Source organism: Colossoma macropomum, unplaced genomic scaffold (assembly GCF_904425465.1).
Source record: "Colossoma macropomum unplaced genomic scaffold, Colossoma_macropomum, whole genome shotgun sequence".
NCBI lineage: Eukaryota > Metazoa > Chordata > Actinopteri > Characiformes > Serrasalmidae > Colossoma > Colossoma macropomum.
Window position 1 is genome coordinate 40,841,633 of NW_023494792.1, and position 22,004 is coordinate 40,863,636.

At 37.9% G+C, this 22,004-nt stretch overlaps 1 protein-coding gene across 2 annotated transcripts in view; it reads left to right on the forward strand.

The window, feature by feature from the left end:
* acss3 (acyl-CoA synthetase short chain family member 3) overlaps window positions 1–22,004 on the forward strand; it is a 51,055-nt gene that overhangs the window by 15,141 nt on the left and 13,910 nt on the right. For both annotated transcript variants that reach the window (XR_005007530.1, XM_036577203.1), the window contains exons 8-11: window positions 750–901; window positions 12,938–13,041; window positions 20,184–20,279; window positions 21,057–21,120. Coding sequence is in view for 1 of the 2 variants with exons in the window: in XM_036577203.1 (XP_036433096.1) it covers window positions 750–901; window positions 12,938–13,041; window positions 20,184–20,279; window positions 21,057–21,120 (416 nt within the window). In the remaining variant the exon portion in view is untranslated. The remainder of the gene's footprint in view (window positions 1–749; window positions 902–12,937; window positions 13,042–20,183; window positions 20,280–21,056; window positions 21,121–22,004) is intronic.

Below are 22,004 nucleotides of genomic sequence, written 5' to 3' on the forward strand. Positions count from 1 at the left end.
AGTAAAATCAGTAAAATAAAAAGGAAGGTAAAGTGAAAATATTAGACAAATGAAAATACGAAAAGGTTAAAAGAAGCAAACTTTCCACACCTAACATATTGTGGTTGAGTTTTGAAGTAAGAGGGTTAAATTGTATAAATGTGATTTTTCACTGAACTGTTTCCTTAATTTGTTGCTTAGTGATGGAAATCATTGTGCAGTGCTGAAGATGGCAGTAGCTTCAGTAATAGCTGGCCTGTTGGCTTGTTCCTTCCGCCTCACGTACTCCCATTTGGCCCATCTGCTGAAGAGGCTACTCTCCAAAACATGCAGACATCCATCAGCACCATCTATGTTCACAACCCACCACCCAGACATCTTCAGTGTAGCAAAACACAGTTCACAATTGTTGGGGTTGAAAATGCTCTTATTTACTAGCAAGAGAGATCTCCAATGAAATATTAAAATTAATAATAAAAAATTGACACATTTCCAAATACAGTTGCTTACATTATAGTGCTTAGTTATGATAAGTTATATGATAGTTATAATATTTACAACAATACTATGATAATGTAGGCACTGTGGTAGTATTAACAATATTTACCTACAATATTTCGTACACATTTTAAATTTGGAATTCTTTCTTAGAAGACATGGATGTAGTGCGCTGATAAGGACCTCATCTGTCCTGTTTTTAAAGTGTACTAGGCTGCTGTTGTGTGTGTATCCATGTGTTTGCAGCACGGTGTGTGTGTGTGTCTCTGTAGGGAAAGCCTGTAGGGACTCCGGATCCTGGAGCGTTTTTCCGTGTAATGTCTGAGCATGGAACAGCTTCAGTGTTCACAGCCCCCACTGCCGTCAGAGCGATTAGACAGCAAGACCCACATGCAGCCCATGGGAAACGGTACTCACTCAACAGGTAAACACCCAGCTGCTCTCATCAGTTAAACATTCACCAACCTGTCTCTCACCTGTAGGACTGCAGTGTTTTGTCAATGACATTGATTACAACAAAAATACTGTGTAATTTACTAAAGAAACACGCTTTAATGCTCAGTAAGGTTCATACAATATGATATTGAATATGAGATTGTAATACACTACAGGAAGTTATTCTTTTACTGCACAGTAAAAGAAGAAATCACTTGTTGCACAAATGGAACTTTGAATGATGGTGGCAGCAAAAATAAGAGGAACACCGACATTCTGTAACAAACAATATTATTTTCCTGCCAGATTCATCATTCTCCATCAATTACCATCAACATCATTCTCTAACATCATTGTCCAGCATGATCTGCATCGTTGATAATCTTACACTCGCTATATGGAGGACCCTGGAGACTCCAGCACAATATCAGTGTGAAATAAATAAACAAATAAGCGCGAGTGTGAATTCCCTCAGGGACTACAGTACACACTAAAATGAATGTTAGATTAAACATGGCATCTTTTCAGCGCAGGGTTAAGTCATGCGTTTTGTCTTTCTTTATTTAATGAGGCTTTTACGATGATTATTTTTTACAGCCTGAATGTAATTAAACAAGTTAAAGTGGGAAGCATTCACATTGCGATCGCCATTAACTGCTTCTGTTATTGTAAGTCCTTTATTGGAGAAGATTGAGCGTGCACAGAGAGGAAATTACATTTCACCTCCGCTGCCTGCCTTTTGAAATGATCACACTAATGCAGTATGTGAAAGAGTAGATTGCAGTCAGTGGGAGGCTGGCGTCTTTCCTTCGGAAATAAGAAAAACGTCATTATGATTTAGCATGGGTGCATGACTTTTGTTTTTGCTTTGCCCCCTGAAAGGCTTCTTATAAACCCATCCCATAATTACATCATGAATAGATTGAGTTTTGCTGCTAGGGGTCAGAAAAGAAGCCTAAAGATATGATGCAAAAAAACAAAAAACAACAGAAGGTACTGCAGTATTGAACACTTTTAGAGGAAATAAAGACACTGGCTGCCCTTCTTAGCATCGACATGCAACAGAATTTTACAATAATTTCTGTTTTGAGTGGTGTAAGCCAAGATTATTCTGAAGACTAAGACTCTGGAAAGACTGTTTTTGTGTCAGTTATGTGATATATGTGTGTGTGTGTGTGTGTGTGTGTGTGTATATATGTTAGCCTCCTTTTAACCTGTGGTTACCTTCAGTGGTCAGGACCCCCATGGACCCTCACAGAGCAGGTACTATTTGGGTGGTGGGTCATTCTCAGCACTGCAGTAACACTGATCTGATAGTGGTGTGTTAGTGTGTGTTGCGCTGGTCTGAGTGGATCAGACACAGCAGTGCTGCTGGAGTTTTTAAACACTGTGTCCACTCACTGTCCACTCTATTAGACACTCCTACCTTGTCAGTCCACCTTGTAGATGTAAAGTCAGAGACGATAGCTCATCTGCTGCTGCACGGTTTGTGTTGGTCATCCTCTAGTCTTTCATCAGTGGTCACAGGACGCTGCCCACAGGACGCTGTTGGCTGGATATTTTTGGTTGGTGGGCTATTCTCAGTCCAGCAGTGACACTGAGGTGTTTAAAAACTTCAGCAGCACTGCTGTGTCTGATTTGGTCAGACTCTGAAGATCAGACTACACATTTGGCGAATGGTATTCGGTTCATGTCTGGCTAATTCCAGGTTGTTTAGGTGTTCTCCTGTCACAGCTCCCGACTGAAAAGCTTGCTCATTGGTGATAACAGTTTCGGAATTTAGTGTAAGGAGCTGGAGAACGAGCTGCCAGCTGTGCAATGAGAGAGCAGAGCTTGTTACTTTGACGTAGCAACAAGCTGCTTGTTAAGGAACTATAATTTGGCGGAAGGAACTGCTAACATTAAAACATATTAAATGCCACGTTCACCGACCCAATTTATTTATTTCTTACTTTATTTAACTGTTGTATAAAAGCAATAGAACACTCAAGGTTGTGTGTTATCGTGAATAACACGCTCCCTCTCGTGTTCTATTGCTTAAATATGTGTTGTAACACAGGTGGCTTCTTAAACAAACGTATCTGCCTTCCACTGCATTGCACAGTCCAGAATGATGAACAGGTGCTGGATTCTCAAAACTTCATTGAGGTTACTAACAGGAGAAGTCCTAACAGTTTTTGATCCTCTTAACCCATGTGTGACTGCCAACCATCCTAGTGCATCATTCTCAACAGAAGTCATTCGAAGGGAGCATAACACTGGGCTAAAACTTACAGGGAAAGCGACATCTCGGCTGTTTTGCCCTCTACTAGTGACAGACAACATTCCAGGAAGGGTACAGTCATGGTTAGGCCTGGACCTGTCCATTCTGATCACAGGCCTCCTCAATCAAATGGGTACCGATCATTTATTAAGCTGTATTTAAGTTACTGAAACTTGATTTGAATTTCATTTTTTGAGTGCTGTCATTGCATTATGGCCAATCAAAATCTTTACACTCTCCACATCATTCTTGAATGTGCAAGATGTAATCTAGTTTACCAATCTCAAGCTCCTTTTCTTAGCCCTCCAATTGCTGCTTAGCACAGCGTTTCCCAATCCTGATCCTTGAGGTGCTGCATTGAACTGCACATTTTTGTGTTTTCCCTGTTCTTAACACATCCAAAAACCTCTTACTGAGTTGAGGTGGGTGAGATAAAGCAGGAAAAACACTAAAATGTGCAGGACTGTGTGCTTCCTGGACCAGGGTTGGGAAACACTGGTTTAGCAACCATTGCTGCCTGCCGTTGCCTCAGGGCTTCAGTTTTTTGTCATTGCACCAGTGTTTGAATTTGAAACTCCCCTCTCAGTAGGGTAGAGAAGTTCTTAAACATTTTCATGCTCACCGTAGCAGTATGCTTCAGCCAGGGGGATTTTGATGGGCTTAGAAAGATCCAGGGCTCAGCCCAGTTCATTGTAGAACCGTTTTGGGATATCGTCACCACGTAATCAGGAAAACATGCAGCTTCTTTATTATTTAATTTGAAGAGTTATGCTAACCATACACTAGGAGACTTTGAAAATACTTTGGAAAGACTTCTGAAAGACTAAAGTCTGACACTCAGCCCAGTTCACTGTAGAACTGTATATTCTGGCAGATCATCACCCAGAATCTTTTTTTTAATTAACCTGTAAAATGTGCAGTTGCTTTTTTAATTTGATATAAAGACACATTTACACATCAACACAACACGCAGCGATTCAGCGTTGTTGACTGGGTATTATGAACTAAACCGTAAGAAACAAACAAAATAAGCAACCACTGTAACAGAAAACAGAAAAAAACTTTGATGATTCTTCAGTAACGCCATTCTTGAAGTCCTTTGCAAATTTCCACACATCACTGTTACAGGTTCAGTGAACCTGAAATATTAAAACAGCCAGTTTACATTTTAAGTTAATATGATTATTGTATTAAAGTGGAGCAGATTTGCTGTTTTTACAGAGATTTCAGGCACTCACTCATGCATTTTCTTTCTCTCTCTCTCTCTCTCTCTCTCTCTCGCCCGCAAGCACTCGCGTGCCCCTGGCACGTCACTATTTGCATGGGCCAAGACTAAAAACCTACGATAACGTTAAACACAGTTGAATTTGTTGTAGCGTCAAGACGAGAAAAAGACTTACTTAAGACGGCCATCTTGACCACCTTACACTAAACGATCAGATGACACAAAGTGACTCTAACAAGACTCTCATGATTTTATTCCGACATTGAAAATTTGTCCCTTGAAAAGTCGTTTGGTGTAAGGTCGGCTTTACACATCAACACAACCTGCAGTGATTCAGCAGCATTGATTTGTGTGTCTTATCCACAAAATCATTAAAAAAGCAAACAAAAGAAGAGTGAAGAAAATAGAAGAGAAAATAAAAACGTTTCCCCGTTCTTAAAGTCCACTGCACATTTCCTTTATCTCCAGATCTACCAGCTCTTCTACACATCTCCTCTCTAATGTCTTGCTAATAGAGGAACATTTTGTCTGTAGCTTTTAAATATTTCAAAGGCTAAATAGTCATTCAGTAAAACTCTTCTTTGCTAAAATCAAACTAAGCCCTCCACCTTTATTTTCAAATGAGTGATTTTTTTATGCACGTTGTAAAAAAAAAAGATTTTGTAGTTTTAACTTAAAGTTGTAAGTAACTTGGCTGCCTTAAATTTTTATGTTCTGTAATGTTACAGAGTGCAACATTTTTCTGTTAACTTACTATTATGCATTCAGTGTACTTTAAATTTTAAAACAGCAAGTGTACTTACTGTCATAAGTTAAAATTATTATTGTTTTACAGTGGAGTAGATTTGCCTTTTTACAGAGAATTCAGACACTCAGGCATTTTCCTGCACTTACTCTCTTTTATGCACACTTTCTCTTTTATTTGCTATTCTCTCTCTCTCTCTCTCTCTCTCTCTCTCTCTCTCTCTCTCTCTCTCTCTCTCTCTCTCTCTCTCTCTCTCTCTCTCTCTCTCTCTCTCTCTCTGGGTTTGAGGAGTCCGTCAGTGTGCCCCAAATGAAGCCAGGGATGATGAGAGTCATGTGTAATCAAGCTGGGGTGAAATATTTATGTTCTAAGGTTCGGGGGTTGGTTAAAAAGCATTTGGGGCTATAACCCTGGAAGCCTGGTGATAAGATGAGGATGATAAGATTTACGTTTACATTTATGTTTTTTTTGCTGTTTTATTTTTAATCAGTGTCTCTGCTGTCTAATTTGAACCGTAATATTGTCTTCACTGGGTAAAAGCTGTGCCTGTGGTGAGCAGATGCATGCCTTGTAGTAAAGGGTGCTGCAGTGTTTGTTAGGTTTATATGAATCTTGCAATCTGGTTGATGTGTACAGTCTTTCTATTGTTTTGCATCACCATAGGGTGGAAGTGTTCGGATAGCTAGACTGCTACCAACAGTAGGCTGATGCTGTGGCACTGTGGGACATTAGCACGTTTGGAATTGTGTCTACCCCCTTTTTCACAGGCCTACCCAAAATTGTATTTCTGCCTGTGTCACTGCATTCCAATATGAGTATAGCCAATTGGGAAAAGAGTGAGGAGTGCCATTGCCCTTGGCCTGTAGTAAACAATGGGGAGAGCTTGCATTAATTTTGCATTATTGTTTGTTTTATATGTATGCATATGTGAACACTAATGCCTGTTCATTTAATTTCTGTTTTTTTTACGGCTAGCCAGAGTTCTCTTCATGCCACTGTGTTGTGACATGATCAGTATTTTGTGATCTTATCCTGCTAGGACTGCTTTGAGGTGGTCCTAAAGTTTACTTCAGTCATGCCCACAGAAATCACAATGTGATGGCTGAAATGTTTAGAAAATCAGCGAAGCGGCTAGTTAATAACCAAAGCTCAGAAGACTCAATAGTTGTTAGTTGTTTACGACTGAAAAAGCTGTAGAATGTCAAGAATTTAATTATGAACAAATTCATATCTAGAATGTCTTGTTTTTTTTCTGCATATCGTTACAGATAAAGCACTGTATTTGTTGTTTTTGGGTTTTTTTTCTGTGCATATTCAGAAACAAGGTTTAATTTTGTGGAATCAATTCTTTGCTGACCAGTGCATTTTATGGATGCCGCCTGGATAGATGTGCTTAAAAATGCACTTCATTCTGTTGTGGCACAGCTAACAAACAGCATTGCTCATGTCTAATTTATGAGGTTCTGGTTTTGTAATAAAGTCTGTATATATGTCTGCCTTGAATATTTTAGCAGCTGGATGTGGAGCAGCTGAAGAAAAAGCTTTTAGAGATTTACTAGCCTACTAACTACAGGCAATAAGTAACTTCATCCACATTGATTTAACCAGAGGTGTGTAGTACATATACATACTGACATATTGATGGATTTGTATTTTGGATTTGTATTTTCAAATCATAATACTTCTATTCGCGTATATTAGTGAGTTAAGGAATCTGCTTTTTACTCAGGTACATTGTTTCAATTCATATTTAGTGACTAATTCCTTTTCTGTGTTTATTTTCATTGTTTTGTTGGTACTGTACTGTTTTGAGATCAGTCTCACCTTTCAGTATTTTTTAGACCAAAAGAATCCCAAAAAGAAAAGAATAGAGCATAACAAGCTTCGGTTTCTATGCTGATACTACTTAAGTAGTGTTTTGATCCAGTTCTTTTGTATGTCAATTGGAAGTTGTTTTTTTTTGGAAGGTACTTTTACTAGAGTCATTATTTTACCCAGGTTTAGGATCCTCTGCCTGCCTCTCAATTTAACCCATAGCAACAAGCGTGAATACAGATATAGATAAATAAGATTTTGGGTCAAAATGGCACAAGGAAAATATCTAAGTGACTCTTTTAAAAGGTTCATTATTGGGCAGAGGTGGCAGGAGCTTCAGACACAAGGACTGCTAAATTGACTAGTGTTTTTAGAGCAACAGTGACTAAAGTGGCATCTGCATTTAGATCAATTGGAAAGAAATCAGTAAATAGACATCAGGCTGTTTCAGCAAGAACAGTCTGTCCGTTACCAAGACAGTCCCTCATTACAAGGATGAACACACATATGAGAGTTCAGTGGTGTAAACACCACAAGCACTGCTCTACAGAGATATGAAAAATGTGATCTGATCAGTGATCCCCCTTCACCATATTCTCTACCACAATGATTTTTTTTTAGCACTGAGATTAAAACTGCATTGGAACAAAATAGTTTCAGCTCTGAAAAAACTGCAGCAGCATGTAAATGGTTTGTATTTTAATGTTTTGTGAAATTTACAATTTTTTTTTCTTCACAATAATTAAGACTACCCACAACGGCAGCAGTGCCCCACATGTTAGCGTTCAAGTAGCATTTTTTTTCTTTGAATGCAAGGAAACCCACACCAGCAGTAAGGTATTTATGATTTAAATCATACTTTTTAAAATGGGAAGGGAAATAGTTTATTACCTAAAGCAGGGGTGTCCAAAGTGCAGCCTGCTGACATATTTTGAATGGCCTGTGGCTTCTGTTCTGGAGTGTGTTTTAAGTGGCCCGGTAGCCAATACGTTACAGTTGTTCCTTTCACCTGATGGTAGCATTTAGTTTAGTCAAGACTACAACCATGAAGCACAAACTTGACATTGAGAACTGGCAATTTAGAAATACTTTTTCAATAAGAGCCACAGCAAATTAATGTGCCTCATCTGTCAAAAGACTGTAATGGGTTTAATATCAGTAGACATGAAGCAAAGCATGGACGTCACAACAAATATTCAGGGGACGAGATGGCAGAGAATCTAAAGCAACTGAAATCTATGCAGTTCTCACATCTCCTACTTCTTATCAAAGCAAATTCAGTAGTCCAGTAAATATTAACCCTTTAAGATTAACAGAAACACAACTATTTATAACATTTAATCTGCTCCTCTTGTTTAATAAAGTGATTTCTGAATGCTGTTGTTACACTTATTTGCTAAATAAAGAACGTGATCTAGGAAATTGTAAAAAAGAAATTGTAGATTTTTAGACTTGGTTTGTCTCAAATTATAGTTTTGAACAAGTAAGCACTTGAATAGGAATATACTTCATACATTAGTCACATTTTATTGTTACTCTGAATAAACAAATCAACAGTGTGTTCCAAGCATTTGTTGATCCAATTTGCTCTGAATAAGCAATGCAGCAAAAAAAGAAGTCCTGTGCATCTTTCATGAAGAGATAGGAAACACAGTAGCACACAGAAAGCTTAGAGTCTCTACACTGATGCGCTTCACTCTGACCAGCATGAACGTGCACCTGCCGTAACTCCTCTGGTGGCAGATTTATCGCCAGATTCTCAGAATGAATTGACAGCAGGACACTCAGTTCAGTTAGTTGCTCTACATGATAGTATTTTTGACATTTTAAAAAAAAGTCATATTTTTAATTATTTGGGAATATTATATATATTTGAGCCATCAGGAATTTTGACATATTCCGATCTGGCACTCTTTTAAAAAAAGCGTTTGGGCACCCCTGAATGTAAAGGTAAGGCTTACTGTTATTTAACATGTAATCAGCTTAATATTATTGAAAAAAGGTTAAAGATAGTAAAGGTTTGATAAGTTTGAACACAATCACCAGATTTCAACTCAGTCAAACACCTGTAGGAGATTTTAGACGTATGTTACGCAGTGCTTTCCACCACCATTATTGAAACACTAATTGAGGGAATATCCTTTGGAAGAATGGTGCTCCATCCCTCCAGTACACTTCCAGACATGTCCTGTACGATCAGTGCCAAGCACTGACGCTGTCAGTGGGTTGTGGTGGCCCAGGACCTTACTAAGATACTTCGGTGTTTTTTTTTTTTCCTTCAATTTGTCACCTATCTGTAGATCTTTAACCCCACGTTTGTGCTTATTTTCAGCAGTAGCGTTCATGAAGGCCCAAATAAGTTTTATCTTTACAGACAAATACCACTTATGTATTCTTGTAGGGTCCTTCAAATGTTTCCTCCAATAACGTTCCTGGAATAATTCCACAGTCAGGGGAGTAAGTGGGGAAATAAAGAGCTGATAAAATAGAGCAGGCTAGAATAGGGTTCTGGGAGTAGAGCCGAGCGTGACTACACCACAAAAGAGCAAAACAGAGTGGAGCTCTCGCCCCAAGGCTGTAATATCCAGCTTTTAGGTCGCATTTAAATGGGGACAGAAGATCGTGACCCCATTCCAATGTGTTCCAGCTCAGAGAGTCAGCTTCCAGACGCCTGGAACAGAGGTGCTCTGACACTGAAGGAAGAGTTTGTTGGAAAGTCAGATTTATTGTAAATGTAGTCCATCAGCCGAGACAGGTTTAGTGTCTGAGGTGTGCCTCTTTAATTTTGCACTGGAGCTACAAGGCTAATGTAGCTAATTATGATAGCAATCTTTTGTTTTTGTTTAGATATAATAGTATGTCGTAGTGTCAGAAACAACACAAGCATGTCTGTTTGAGATTACTTTTAATAGATAACTCGACATGCATTAAAACATGCAGTTAGCACCATGCAAGTATGTGTGCTTATGAGCAGCCAATACTTATTAGCTAAATTAGCCTCATAGCTCCAGTGTAAAACTACAGTAACAAATGTAAGACTCCAAACATATCTGGCTGATCGAATGCATTTGGGGTAAGGGGAAAGTTGGTGGATAATAGATTTATAGCTGATTTTTAGTCTTAAAAGAGACATCATTGACAAAACTGCATTTTCTTTCCATTTCAGACGAAGATTACTCGTCATTGTATCTACCATCTGAGAAATTGTAAAATGTGAAGTCCATTTTTTCACATTTCCCATTTACAGAAAACATTTAATTCTACAGACTGTTAGGCATTGCTGCCTGATGCTATGTCACATCAAGGATAAGTCCTGCCCTGCTCAAATAACCTGTAATAAACTGTGATGGGGCAATAAATTGAAATGTTAATCTGAACAGTATATAAATTAAATAGAAACACACATTACTAATCTCATACACACACTACAGTCAGAGAAGAAACACACATACACACCCCAAGCACTTAAGTCTGTGATAATGGTAAAACACTGAGCAATTTTAGAGTTATGACCTTATCCAAAGCCTCTGTCTTGTTAACCTTTAGCATGATAATGACCATAAACTCAAACCCAGCCTTACTCACGCCTCCGGAATAATCAAGCTGATCATCTGGCGCTCTGAATGTCAGAGTGTGTGAAACACAGCTTCAGTGCTGCCTGCTGCTTCTCTGATTTTCTAAAACATGTACAATACTGCTTATTTCTATTACAGAATGTGTTTAGGGGTCGGATTAATAAAAATATCTTAAGAAAGAAACTTCTTAAATGTGCTTCTTCATAATTGTCAATTTTTTTTGTCTTTCTTTACTTTTCTCCTAAGAAACAATTCTAAGAATGAAATTCTTGAAAATTATATGCTCTTAAATATTTTCTTAAAAGGACATTTTACTGTTTTTTTCAAAATGCTTGCATATTTATGTGGTAGATATGTAAACAGAGTCATTCAGAGTGGTTTGATGTGAAAGATTTCATTGTAGAGTAACTTACCTCATATGTTGATGTGTTTTATATGTAAAATTGAATCTGGAAAAAGTATGTTTTCTTTGGAGACTATTTTGCCTCAAAATGCCCTGCATGTACCTCTCTGCCATGAATGGATTTAAAAAAGTACATTTTAGGCCAAAATTCTCAAAACTATCATAAAACAATGTCTCAGACAGCAGGCAGCATATTTCATGTAATAACTTTCTGTGAGGGGGCGTTTTGGCAGCTTTAAACCTTTTGGACGTCTGGTTCCTATCACCACCACTGTGAACAATACTGACTTGGTAGGTTTCTCTTGAACGGAGCATTTCACACCAAACCACTCAATCTTAACCATTTTTATTATGCAGAAATTGAAAAAATGGTTGAATTCCCTTTCAGCCTTATGAGAGCATCACGGATGTCTTAGGCCATGTTCTGTTGATGGCTTTTCAAACTCTGTAAAGAACGCTTCTGCTTTTTTTCAGAAATATTGTCTACATGCTCTATTTCTCCTTATTATATATGTCTGTACTCATTGCCATTCTTATCGACGTTCTCTCAAATTGCTACCTCCTGTTCATCTACTTGTCAGTCAGATGTGTTTACCTGCCGCTAAGAGGCTGTGTGCCTCTCACTTAAAGCTGCACTATGTACGTTTTGGTGATATGGAGACCTCTCTTGTGGAGCTATGTAATTGCAGGTGGTGCACACAGTAAAATCGGTTGTGCTTCAGACCCCTTTCCCGAGATAAATCTGATGTTTTTGAGTACTGAAACAGTATTCAAAGAGAACTCGGTCAAAACTTGGTGAAGGATATGTCATTGTAAGTGTATATTATTGAATGATCTACTGCTGTCCTCATATCGTCATCAGTGTAATATTGATGTTACATGTGAGACCTAAACATTGAGCCGAACCTTTTGTGGACCCAAAAGCTCTGACTTTTAGATGATTATTTCAGGCTTTAAGGGGGGACTCGAAGCAGTGCACACACACACACACACCATATTTTAGCATGTTTTTTATCTCCTGACTCAGTAATGCTAATTATTGTAGTTTAAACTAATAAATCCTACATTGTGCTGCTTTCATCACCTGCTAGTTGTTTTAAATTCTGTCGTTTGACATGATCACGTGATCAAGTTCAGATGGTTGCAGCTAGGTGCGTTCGCGGGTACTAGAGCGCTTTGTTATCCCTTCAGGGTGCCATTATTTAAATACTAAAATCACTGTTCGGGTATCCGTTACATTTCATCACGGGAAAATGGAGAAAATATAGAGTCCAGCAATTCAGTAAAACATAGATTTTCCATCTTAAGAGAGCTAGAAAATCTAAAAATGTTTGTGAATATTATATTATACTTTGCAACACGCGCGCGAGTGTTTGGACAAGGACACATTGTGAAAACTGTGTAAGTGGTTTTTCAGAAGTCATTTCGTCTAAAGTGCTTGTCCTAACTGCTTGTGAATGATTCCCATTGAACTTCTTATGAACATTCTTATGAGCTTTTGTGACTCCATAACCCTTAATCTGATACTAAAGCTACTAATGTAGTTGCGGATAAATGTATAAAAAGACTCTATTTCGCTAGTCCTGTGCAACTTCATTAACTCAGATAATTAGTAGGACACTAGAAAGCTGTAAATAAAATGAACAAATGTGTCTAGAATGATGAACAGAGCTGTAGATGAATACCCAAAGAATACCCTTTGGCAAAAAGTTTGTAATATTTAAATCAACATTGGAATTATTATTATTGCACAGGCAACAACAAAAATATTAATATGGCAATTGCTTCCAAACTAACACAGTAGTGTATCTACTTGCTTACATATTTACTTGGAGTTGCCCTGTGTTTGTTTTATTCAGTAACTGGTGATCTGTTGCTGAAAAGAGTTTATTTCTTTCTGTACTGTTTCTGAGATTAAACTTTAATGTATTTATTTCCCTTTCTCTTTCTCTCTCTCATTGTTTGTCTGTCTCTCTCTGTCTCTGTCTCTCTCTGTCAGGCTCAGGTCTTTATTTGTGGCTGGAGAACGCTGTGATATAGAGACATTAGAATGGGCGAAAAAGAGCTTTGGAGTTCCGGTTCTAGATCATTGGTGGCAGACTGGTGAGTGACACACACACACACACACACACCTACTCCCGCAGCCACATTATCTCAGACTGGTCCAGCTGAATGTGAGGTTTGTAACTGCTGTGTAAAGAGAGGTTTTATTGAAACTGAAATGATTTTCTGCTTTATTGGATTTTATGATGTCACACATTGTAACACACACATGCACCTTTTCTGTACTGCTTGGACATTCTTTTCTTCCATCTCTCTCCTCTCTCACTCATTCTATCTTTCTGTCTTTTTGTCCATTTCATCAGCTCCACTTACCATATAGGTACTTTTTAGATCTACAATTGCAGACTGTAGTCCATTCCCCCACAGAGCAAGTAGTCAGCACTGACGTACGAGTGGATCAGTGACGCAGCATCACTACAAGAAATGTGTGTATATATATATTAGAGATGAAACGATATTAAAATTTCATATCACGATTATCATGACCAAAATTATCACGATTATCGGTATTATCGCGATATTGTTCAAATGTTTTGAAAAGTAAAATAAATAAAAAAAAATAAATACTGATACACAAACTGAAACTCGTTTCACCAACTTTTATATTAACACAAATAGAATTGGCAGCAATATGCACTTTTTGTTTGCATAAACATTAAAAAATAAGGTCAGTACATTTTTAGTATTACTTTTGTATTACTTACAATACTTGTAATACTCTGTAAACAAAAGAATAGCAAATGTATTATTATTATCGTTATTATTATTATTATTATCATTATTACTGTTATTACTATTACTATTATTATTATTATTATTATTATTTTTCTTCTTCTTCTTCTTCTTCTTATTATTATTATTATTATTATTATTATTATTATTATTATTGATTACAATAATTAGGGATTTCCCTGCATAGAGAATTAAATCTGGACCAACTCTGAGGTGGGTCTTAATGGAAAATTACTACTTCTAAGAAGTGCTGCACTCGGGGGATTTCTGTCTGAACTGCAACTGCAGCATTATTGTGCCGTTGTGGCGCTGAACCCCTAATCAACACAGTGCACCAGGAAAAACAGCCAAAATCACAGAGGAATTGCGTGACGCGCTGTGAGCTGCAGACAGTGTAGAACTCACACAGCGTGTCTTCACCTGTGGAGCTGCTTCTCTAAAAGCATTTTAAAACTAAAACATAACTTAAAATTAACACGCATCTGAGCTGCAGCAGAAACACTCCTGAAGTTTAATCTCTGAAACTCTGCTTTTCCTAAAATCAGCACACAGCGTTTGCTCGCGAGGTCCCGTCTCAAAGCACACTATCTTCCCTATGTAGTGCACTTCGTGGATCATGAAATAGCAAATCCTTCACCCAAAGAGTGCAGGAAACGTTCGACTCAGTCATCTATAATCAACATTAACAACAGGTTACAAAGTCCCTATTTAAAACTCAGCTGCTTGTTAATGATGATCTTGTTTGTTTGAACAGTAGCGCCCTCTGTAGGGGACACTGAGTGATTTGAGACGGTGTTATTCTGACAGTAAACACTGCAAGCTAGACGAGAAAGGGGAGCTGTGCAGATTGAACCTCTGCAGCGTCTCGTTCCAGAGCTCGTGTGACTGTTAACTCAGAGCTCATTTTGGAGACTCTGCTCCACAGAAATGTGTTAAAAGCTTTAGTTTCGATTCACAGTTGATTCACCGATTGTTTTTCTTTTTTTTTTGACGGTAAAAGCTTCATTTTATATGATTAATGAACCATAAGCATAGGTTAAACCACACAAACCATGACATTTCTTCTATTTCGAAGTCCCCACAGACTTCTCCGTTAAAATTAACCTTGCATTCTCTAAAAAGTAGCGGATGGTGGTCGCAAAATGACTCGTAAGGTTTGATGTGTTGCCCCCTTTCCCCGCATTTTTCTTTCGGCCTGTTCTGCAGACAGGGTGGTCATCTTCAATTAACTTTCCTTCTGCATCCTTATAAAACCCAAAACATGACCAAACGTCAGACTTGGTCTTCTTAGAAGGCTGAAATATCTCTGAATCTGCGAGTTTTCACACCGCGGTAATCGACCGCGGTTTTAACGATACTTTAAAGATCAAATGGTACTACTAACCGTCATTAATTTTACCGCCATTTACCGTGAAACCGGTAACCGTATATATAATATATGGATGGATGGGTGTGTGTGTGTGTGTGTATGCATATATACACACACATACAGACACATATAGCAAAGACCTTAGCTCTCTGCAGTCATGGTAAAATTATACAAAGACACAAATGCAAATGTATCTGTGGGCATGTTTAAGCGAATATGGACCATTCTACTGAATTAATTTTAAAAATAGTATTCAGATATGTTAAGATGTATTAAGGTGTTATGATCTATAATCCAAGACATTCATTTACATTTTTTTCAAAATTGTTTTAAAAGCATCTATTTGGTATCCTTAAAGTGAAGTTGAATGATGTAGATTTATTATGAGTTCAATTTTAAAATAAAAAAACTGGCGTTCCACGTTTTCATGTCACTACCGAAGCACAGTGTTTTAATTCATAGGCATATTCATGGTTTTAATTCATGGTTTTCATTGACCGTAGAACAGAACTAAAATGTTTATTATATTGGCAGTTGGGCTGGCCCAAATAGCATTGTACAGGCTTCAAATACTCGTCAGTATTTCTGCATGAGTGCCTGAATACTCAAAACCTTTCTTATAAGCAATAATATTTGCATTTCATAGCTAATCATAATTTAAGTAATGTTCATTACGGCAGTTCAAAATATATCCAGTAGGTAGCAACAATTTTCTGACTGAATAGATTCCATTTTAATTAGTATTTCAGTCAACACTGTGCTGAATGCCTTCACATATGTCAAAAGGGGAGCCCTTGTGACCTATTTGAGTACGTATTGGTACATAATTTTTTAACTTGTGAGATAAATGAAATGTAAACTTCTAATTCCAGATGCAGTTGATCATCCCCTTTCACTCTCTGTAGAATTCTGAACTATATTCAAAGTAATAATTTACTGAATGATAACATATTGATATAGCATTAGAAACTTATGATCGTGATATTGTCAAAATAATCAAATCTGTTTGTGTGGTCAAGTTTTAATCCAGGTTTAGATACTCAGGCTGTGACTAATCAAGGTTTAGATACTTAGGCTGTGATTAATCCAGGTTTAGATATTTGGGCTGTGATTAATCCAGGTTTAGATACTTAAGCTTTGATTATTCTAGGTTTAGATACTTAGGCTGTGATTAATCCAGGTTTAGATACTCAGGCTGTGATTAATCCAGGTTTAGATACTCAGGCTGTGATTAATCCAGGTTTAGATATTTGGGCTGTGATTAATCCAGGTTTAGATATTTGGGCTGTGATTAATCCAGGTTTAGATACTCAGGCTGTGATTAATCCAGGTTTAGATACTTAGGCTGTGATTAATCCAGGTTTAGATATTTGGGCTGTGATAAATCCAGGTTTAGATACTTAGGCTGTGATTAATCCAGGTTTAGATACTTAAGCTGTGATTAATCCAGGTTTAGATAATCAGGCTGTAATTAATCCAGGTTGAGATATTCGAGCTGTGATTAATCCATTGATTAATTGAGGTTTAGATGCTCAGGCTGTGATTAATCCAGGTTTAGATACTCAGGCTGTGATTAATCCGGGTTTAGATATTGGAGCTGTGATTAATCCAGATTTAAATACTCAGGCCATGATTAATACGGATAATAGCTCTTAGTGACCATAAAACCCTTCGTAAACATTGTACGGACAAATGCCATGATAAAACGTTAGAGTGAACAACAACACAGGAAGTTGTGTAACGATAGTTAGCTAGGTTGTAGGTCTGCAAGCTGTCACTACAATTGCTACTGCAAAGCAAACCACAAACAATAACAAGCAGGACAAAACAATACTGACATACTGATTCTGTGCAACAGCAAAAATAAGTTACTGTTACCCACCTGTCAAGCAGAAACAGAGCAACTTTTACCTTTTAATCCTTTTTGTAGTTTCATTTTCAGTTCTTGCCAAAGCCGTAGGTCATAAAGCTAGTGAAGTGTAAGCTAAGCTAAGCTTAGCACTCAGATGCTAATATGCTGACAGAAACAAATCCTTAAAGATTTGAGGACAAACTTTGGTAATTACAGATCTACACATTCACACAGTGAGTTTACAACATGATGGGGCTAAATATGTAGTACACTACAGGAAAAGTGTTTTTAATTAGTGAAATAGATGTGACGAGACTGAAGGTGGCTTTCTATTTGCCAGCTTTTTGTTTGAATTTTCCCATTCAACCATGGTTCAGCAGTTACATTCTGGCGGCTCAGGTGAAATATGGCTTATATGTTTTACATGTCTGATCAGCTCTCAGGATTAGCTAAGTTACAGAGATATCGACCAATTGCTGATCACATATTTGGCCTAAAAATCGGCTGATACCAATGCATAGCCGATCAATCCTTCCATCTCCAGAAATCACACTACCTAAATATATAGAAAGTGAAGCATTTATAACAGAAAAAAACGGTACTGTCACCACTGCCACCAGAGGTAGATCCAGCTAAGCTTAAAGTTAGCTGGATAAGCTAGTACTGCTGAGAAGGTTATCTGTGATTTGAATTGTAACTTAATAGAACCCCAAACAAGCATCCAATCATCAACAGTGCACACATGATATAAATGTATATCATTTAGACAGCTTATGGTAGTCATTGTTATTAATTAGCTTTTAATTTTACAGTACATCAGATGGGAAGATGGGGGGCTCCCCAGAAATTCTGCTAAGGGCCCACAAAAAGCTAGAGCCAGCCCTGAACCCTGGGGGGCGATGATGCACTCATCAACATTATCCGATGGACAAGCCTGTTCATGGGCCATGGGTGTAACTAAAGTTAGCATGGCTGAAAAGTCTCCCCAAAAAACTATAATTCGGCAGTGTAGATTTGTGTCGCGTGTGCTAAAAAAGACATTATCTCTGACAAGGAAAAAAAAATCCATTAGTTAACAAAAGCATTTTGTTGGTTAAAAGAGCACAGACTCAAGGAATTTGTCCCCAGATTTGCGTTCTTGTTATAAGATGATGTCTGGCCCTGCAACACTTTTTAAACCTGTTATAAAACAGTTCAGTTAGAAAAGAAGAAAACAGAGCTGATGTTCCTGCCTGAAGCAGTTACGTGATGGAGCTGCTAAGTTGCAGGCAGATAACCAGATATATATTCGCTCATAAACTCTTGAATATCAAAATTAGTCGGAATGCACATTTCTAGCTTCCCTGAGGTGAGATGGATGATGATTTTTAGCATTTTTTATGCGTTAATAATAACCGTTCTATGTAAAGGCCTTTGCTGATGGAATATTTTTTAGTTAAGTGGCTTGGGAAAAAAAGACAAATAATAAACAGAGAAACAAATACCAGTATAACAAATATTAGAGTATTTGAATTATTCAGGCCAGTCATACTTGGCACACATTTAAAATATCACAATATTTGATAACGTCAGGTTAACAACACACACACACACACACACACACACACACACATACACACACACACACACACACGAACACAAACCTTGAGAGACACATATACACCACCATGAATCGACACACACTCTCTGCGTGTTCTCTTTAACACATGCTGAGTGAATCAGTGTGAGACGGCTGCATTTTTTTTTGAAAGCTGATAATAATCCATTCTCTATTTTAAGCTGCAGAGAGATGGGGGGTAAGGCTGATGTCATCGTCGTTCCTTAGCAACCAGTGTGTTTCCAGTTGGGAGTGTGTGTGGTCACGTAGCAGCTGGCTGCACGACCGACCTCACTCAGTGAGTGTGTGCAACTGCCTGTAGCGTTTAAAGCGATAGTACAGCAAAAATCAAATTCACCAGTTTTCCTCCTCTTTCCCTAAATGTAGTCAGTCAGCCAAGACAGGCTTGCTGCTTTAGATTTACTCTGGAGCTACGAGACTAATGAAACTACCAAGTAATGAAAGCTTATGTACATCAACTAACATGGTGCTAGCTGCACGTCTAAATCATTACACACTTGTGTTGTTAAGTGATCTGTATGATACTGTCTATAAACGTGGACTGTGACATTTCTGTAAACATAGACTAAAGTACACACAGCATAGCTGTTTTATAGATACAGGCCATGTTTATAGATAACAGTCATACAGTGTTACAAAGCAAGTCTAATTGAGATTATATAACAGTTTCTTAACTCCACTTATTCTTGTCCAGAAAACTGAAGATCTTAAAAGTTCAGTATTTCAGACAGATGCAATGTGTTGTTATTGTTGTAGTGTGTGTGTGTGTGTGTGTGTGAGTGATGTGTTTAGTCTCCTGTGTCTTTCCCATATGGCGGCTCGACAGTCTAATTAAAGTGTCTCTCTCTCTCTCTCTCTCTCTCTCTCACTCGCTCTCTCTCTTTCTCACACTCTTTTTCTCTCTCTACTCCCTCCATTCCTTTCTCATTTTCCTCCTTTCACTCTCTCTTCTTTCTTCTTCTCTCGCTTCTTCATATTCTCCTCTTTTCTTTGTTCTCTTTTGCTCTCTCACCTTTCTTTTTCTTTCTCTCTCGTTCTTCTCACCCTTTTCTTTTTTATTCATTCTGTCTCTCTCTTGTTCTTTCTGTTTTCTTTCTTAGTCTCTCTGTCTCTTTCTGTCTCTATCTCTCTCTCCCTTGTCTCACTCTTATTCGCACAGCTCTTTTTTCTTTATTATTCCATATCTCCCTCCCTTTCCCTTCCTTCTTTCATTCTTTCTTTCTTTCTTTTTCTTTTTCTTTCTTTCTTTCTTTCTTTCTTTCTTTTCCAGCTCTCTGTCTCGCTCCTGACTGTTGCTCTCTGCTTATTTCTGTCATGTTTATAATGTGAAATGGTATTTACTCTCAGATTGAACTCTGTTATCATTGTTATTATTGAAGTGTTTGCAGATTAAACAGTACTTTGGAGGACTGAGTGTGCATGTGCGTGTGTTTGTGTGCGTTCTGACTCAGAGAGAATGAACTTTGTCACATCATCTGCAGTCCTGAGTAACTGACCTCTACATTGTCCAAGCTATTGTGTGTGTGCGTGTGTGCGTGTGTGCGTGTGTGCGTGTGTGCGTGTGTGTGTGTGTGTGGGTTTTCCATAATCTTTGCCTGTGTTTCCTCCAGAGAGCGGCTCAGCCATCACTGCGTCTTGTATTGGTCTGGGAAACTCTTTGGTGCCCCCTGCAGGAACGGCAGGCAAACCTGTCCCTGGATACAATGGTGAGAATTACCAGTGATGTAGAAAAGTGCTTTTTTGGACAAAGTACCACCCCTCATCACACCAGAGCATTCTAGAACCATCATCTCATGATAACTACAGAAAATCCCAATATCAAACATGACACACATATACAGATACATAAACACACAGATAATAAGTGACTTTTTATTTATATAGCCTCTTCAAGTGCCTTACAGTGCACTTTATTAGAAACACCTAGAAACTTATATGTGCACTCCCTAGCCACTTGATTAGAAACACCTACCTTATACTTCCATTCACTGGCTACTTTAGTAGAAACACCTGCCTTATACTTGCACTCACTGGCTACACTGGCCACTGGCAATATAACATTCACGCTCAAACAGACATGCATACACGCACACAGATGTGCAGGCAGGTGTGTTGTGGCTCCATTGTTTTACAGACTGTTTCAGATTCTACTGTTTTAGTTCACTGCAGTCCACTGATGATTTCTGCATACGTAAAAGGATTAGATGTAAACAAAGTCATTCACAAGGAGTGTATTGACTGAGTTAGAATTGTTCACAGTGGTGGTGATAGGAACCAGATGTCTGGAAGTTTAATGCCTGAAAGTTATTATATGACATGGTTATGAATATATACTGCCAAGTTTATTTACATGTGAACAGCTGAGTAATGCAGCAGTTTTGAATATTTGGTGGAATTCCCCTTTAATAAACTGTGCAAAAGAGTATCCTGTACATCCTGTATTAGGTTTTTTGAAGCTGATTGTTTTTTTGCCTTTCACATAGTGATAGTGATTGATGATGAAATGCAACCTGTGAAGCCAAGGACGCTGGGAAATATTGTAGTAAAGTAAGTTTCTTTCTTTCTTTCTTTCTCTCTCTCTCTCTCTCTTTCTATGTCTCTCTCTCTCTCTCTCTCTCTCTCTCTCTCTCTCACACACACACACACAGTAGTCTGTTTCTGTGGTGCTCTATGGTCAGGCTATTCCCACTCAGTTTCTCAAGAACTCTGACTCCACTGAGCTGTAGTTCCATGACATCGTGTTAACATGGCTGCGCCCACAGAATAAAATAATAGTAGCATGTTTTATTTCTTTAGGCAGCATTTTCAGTTCATGTTTGTGTATAATATGCTGTTTATGTATGACAACACTATATATAGAGGGATACTTGGATCATTGCAAGCTTAGTAAAGTAAAAATGCATGACTAAGTGAAAACAAAACAAAAAAAATGACATAAATTACATAGTTACATAGAAATAAATCACTAGATCGCTATTAAATAAACTACCAATAAAATAATCTTAAAAATCAAAAGAATTTAAGTTACAATTAAATTGATTAGAAATGTGTGTGTGTGTGTGTGTATGTTAAATGGTGGTGTTTTATTTCTTGACTCTTCTCTAAAAGAGTGCGTAAGTTAGAAATGGACTTTCAAAACATTTTTCTGAGTGTAATTCTCTGAAACCTGATCTGGATTTATTCACACTTTAAACCATTTAGGGCATCATTTTACTGCTCTGCAGTTCTGTATATTTATGTAGCTCTACAGTCTCATCATATCAGTCCTGAGGGAGAATATGCTGTGACTTGTCCTTTATTTCTCTTTTTTTACTTTGACTTCTCAGAAGTGTAGTTTTATCAAGCAGATCTTGTCACTGAAAACACATCCACATCTTCAGTTATGTGTGTTCAGTGTGAGATTAAGTGCAGTCAGTGTTTCTGAAGGCTCG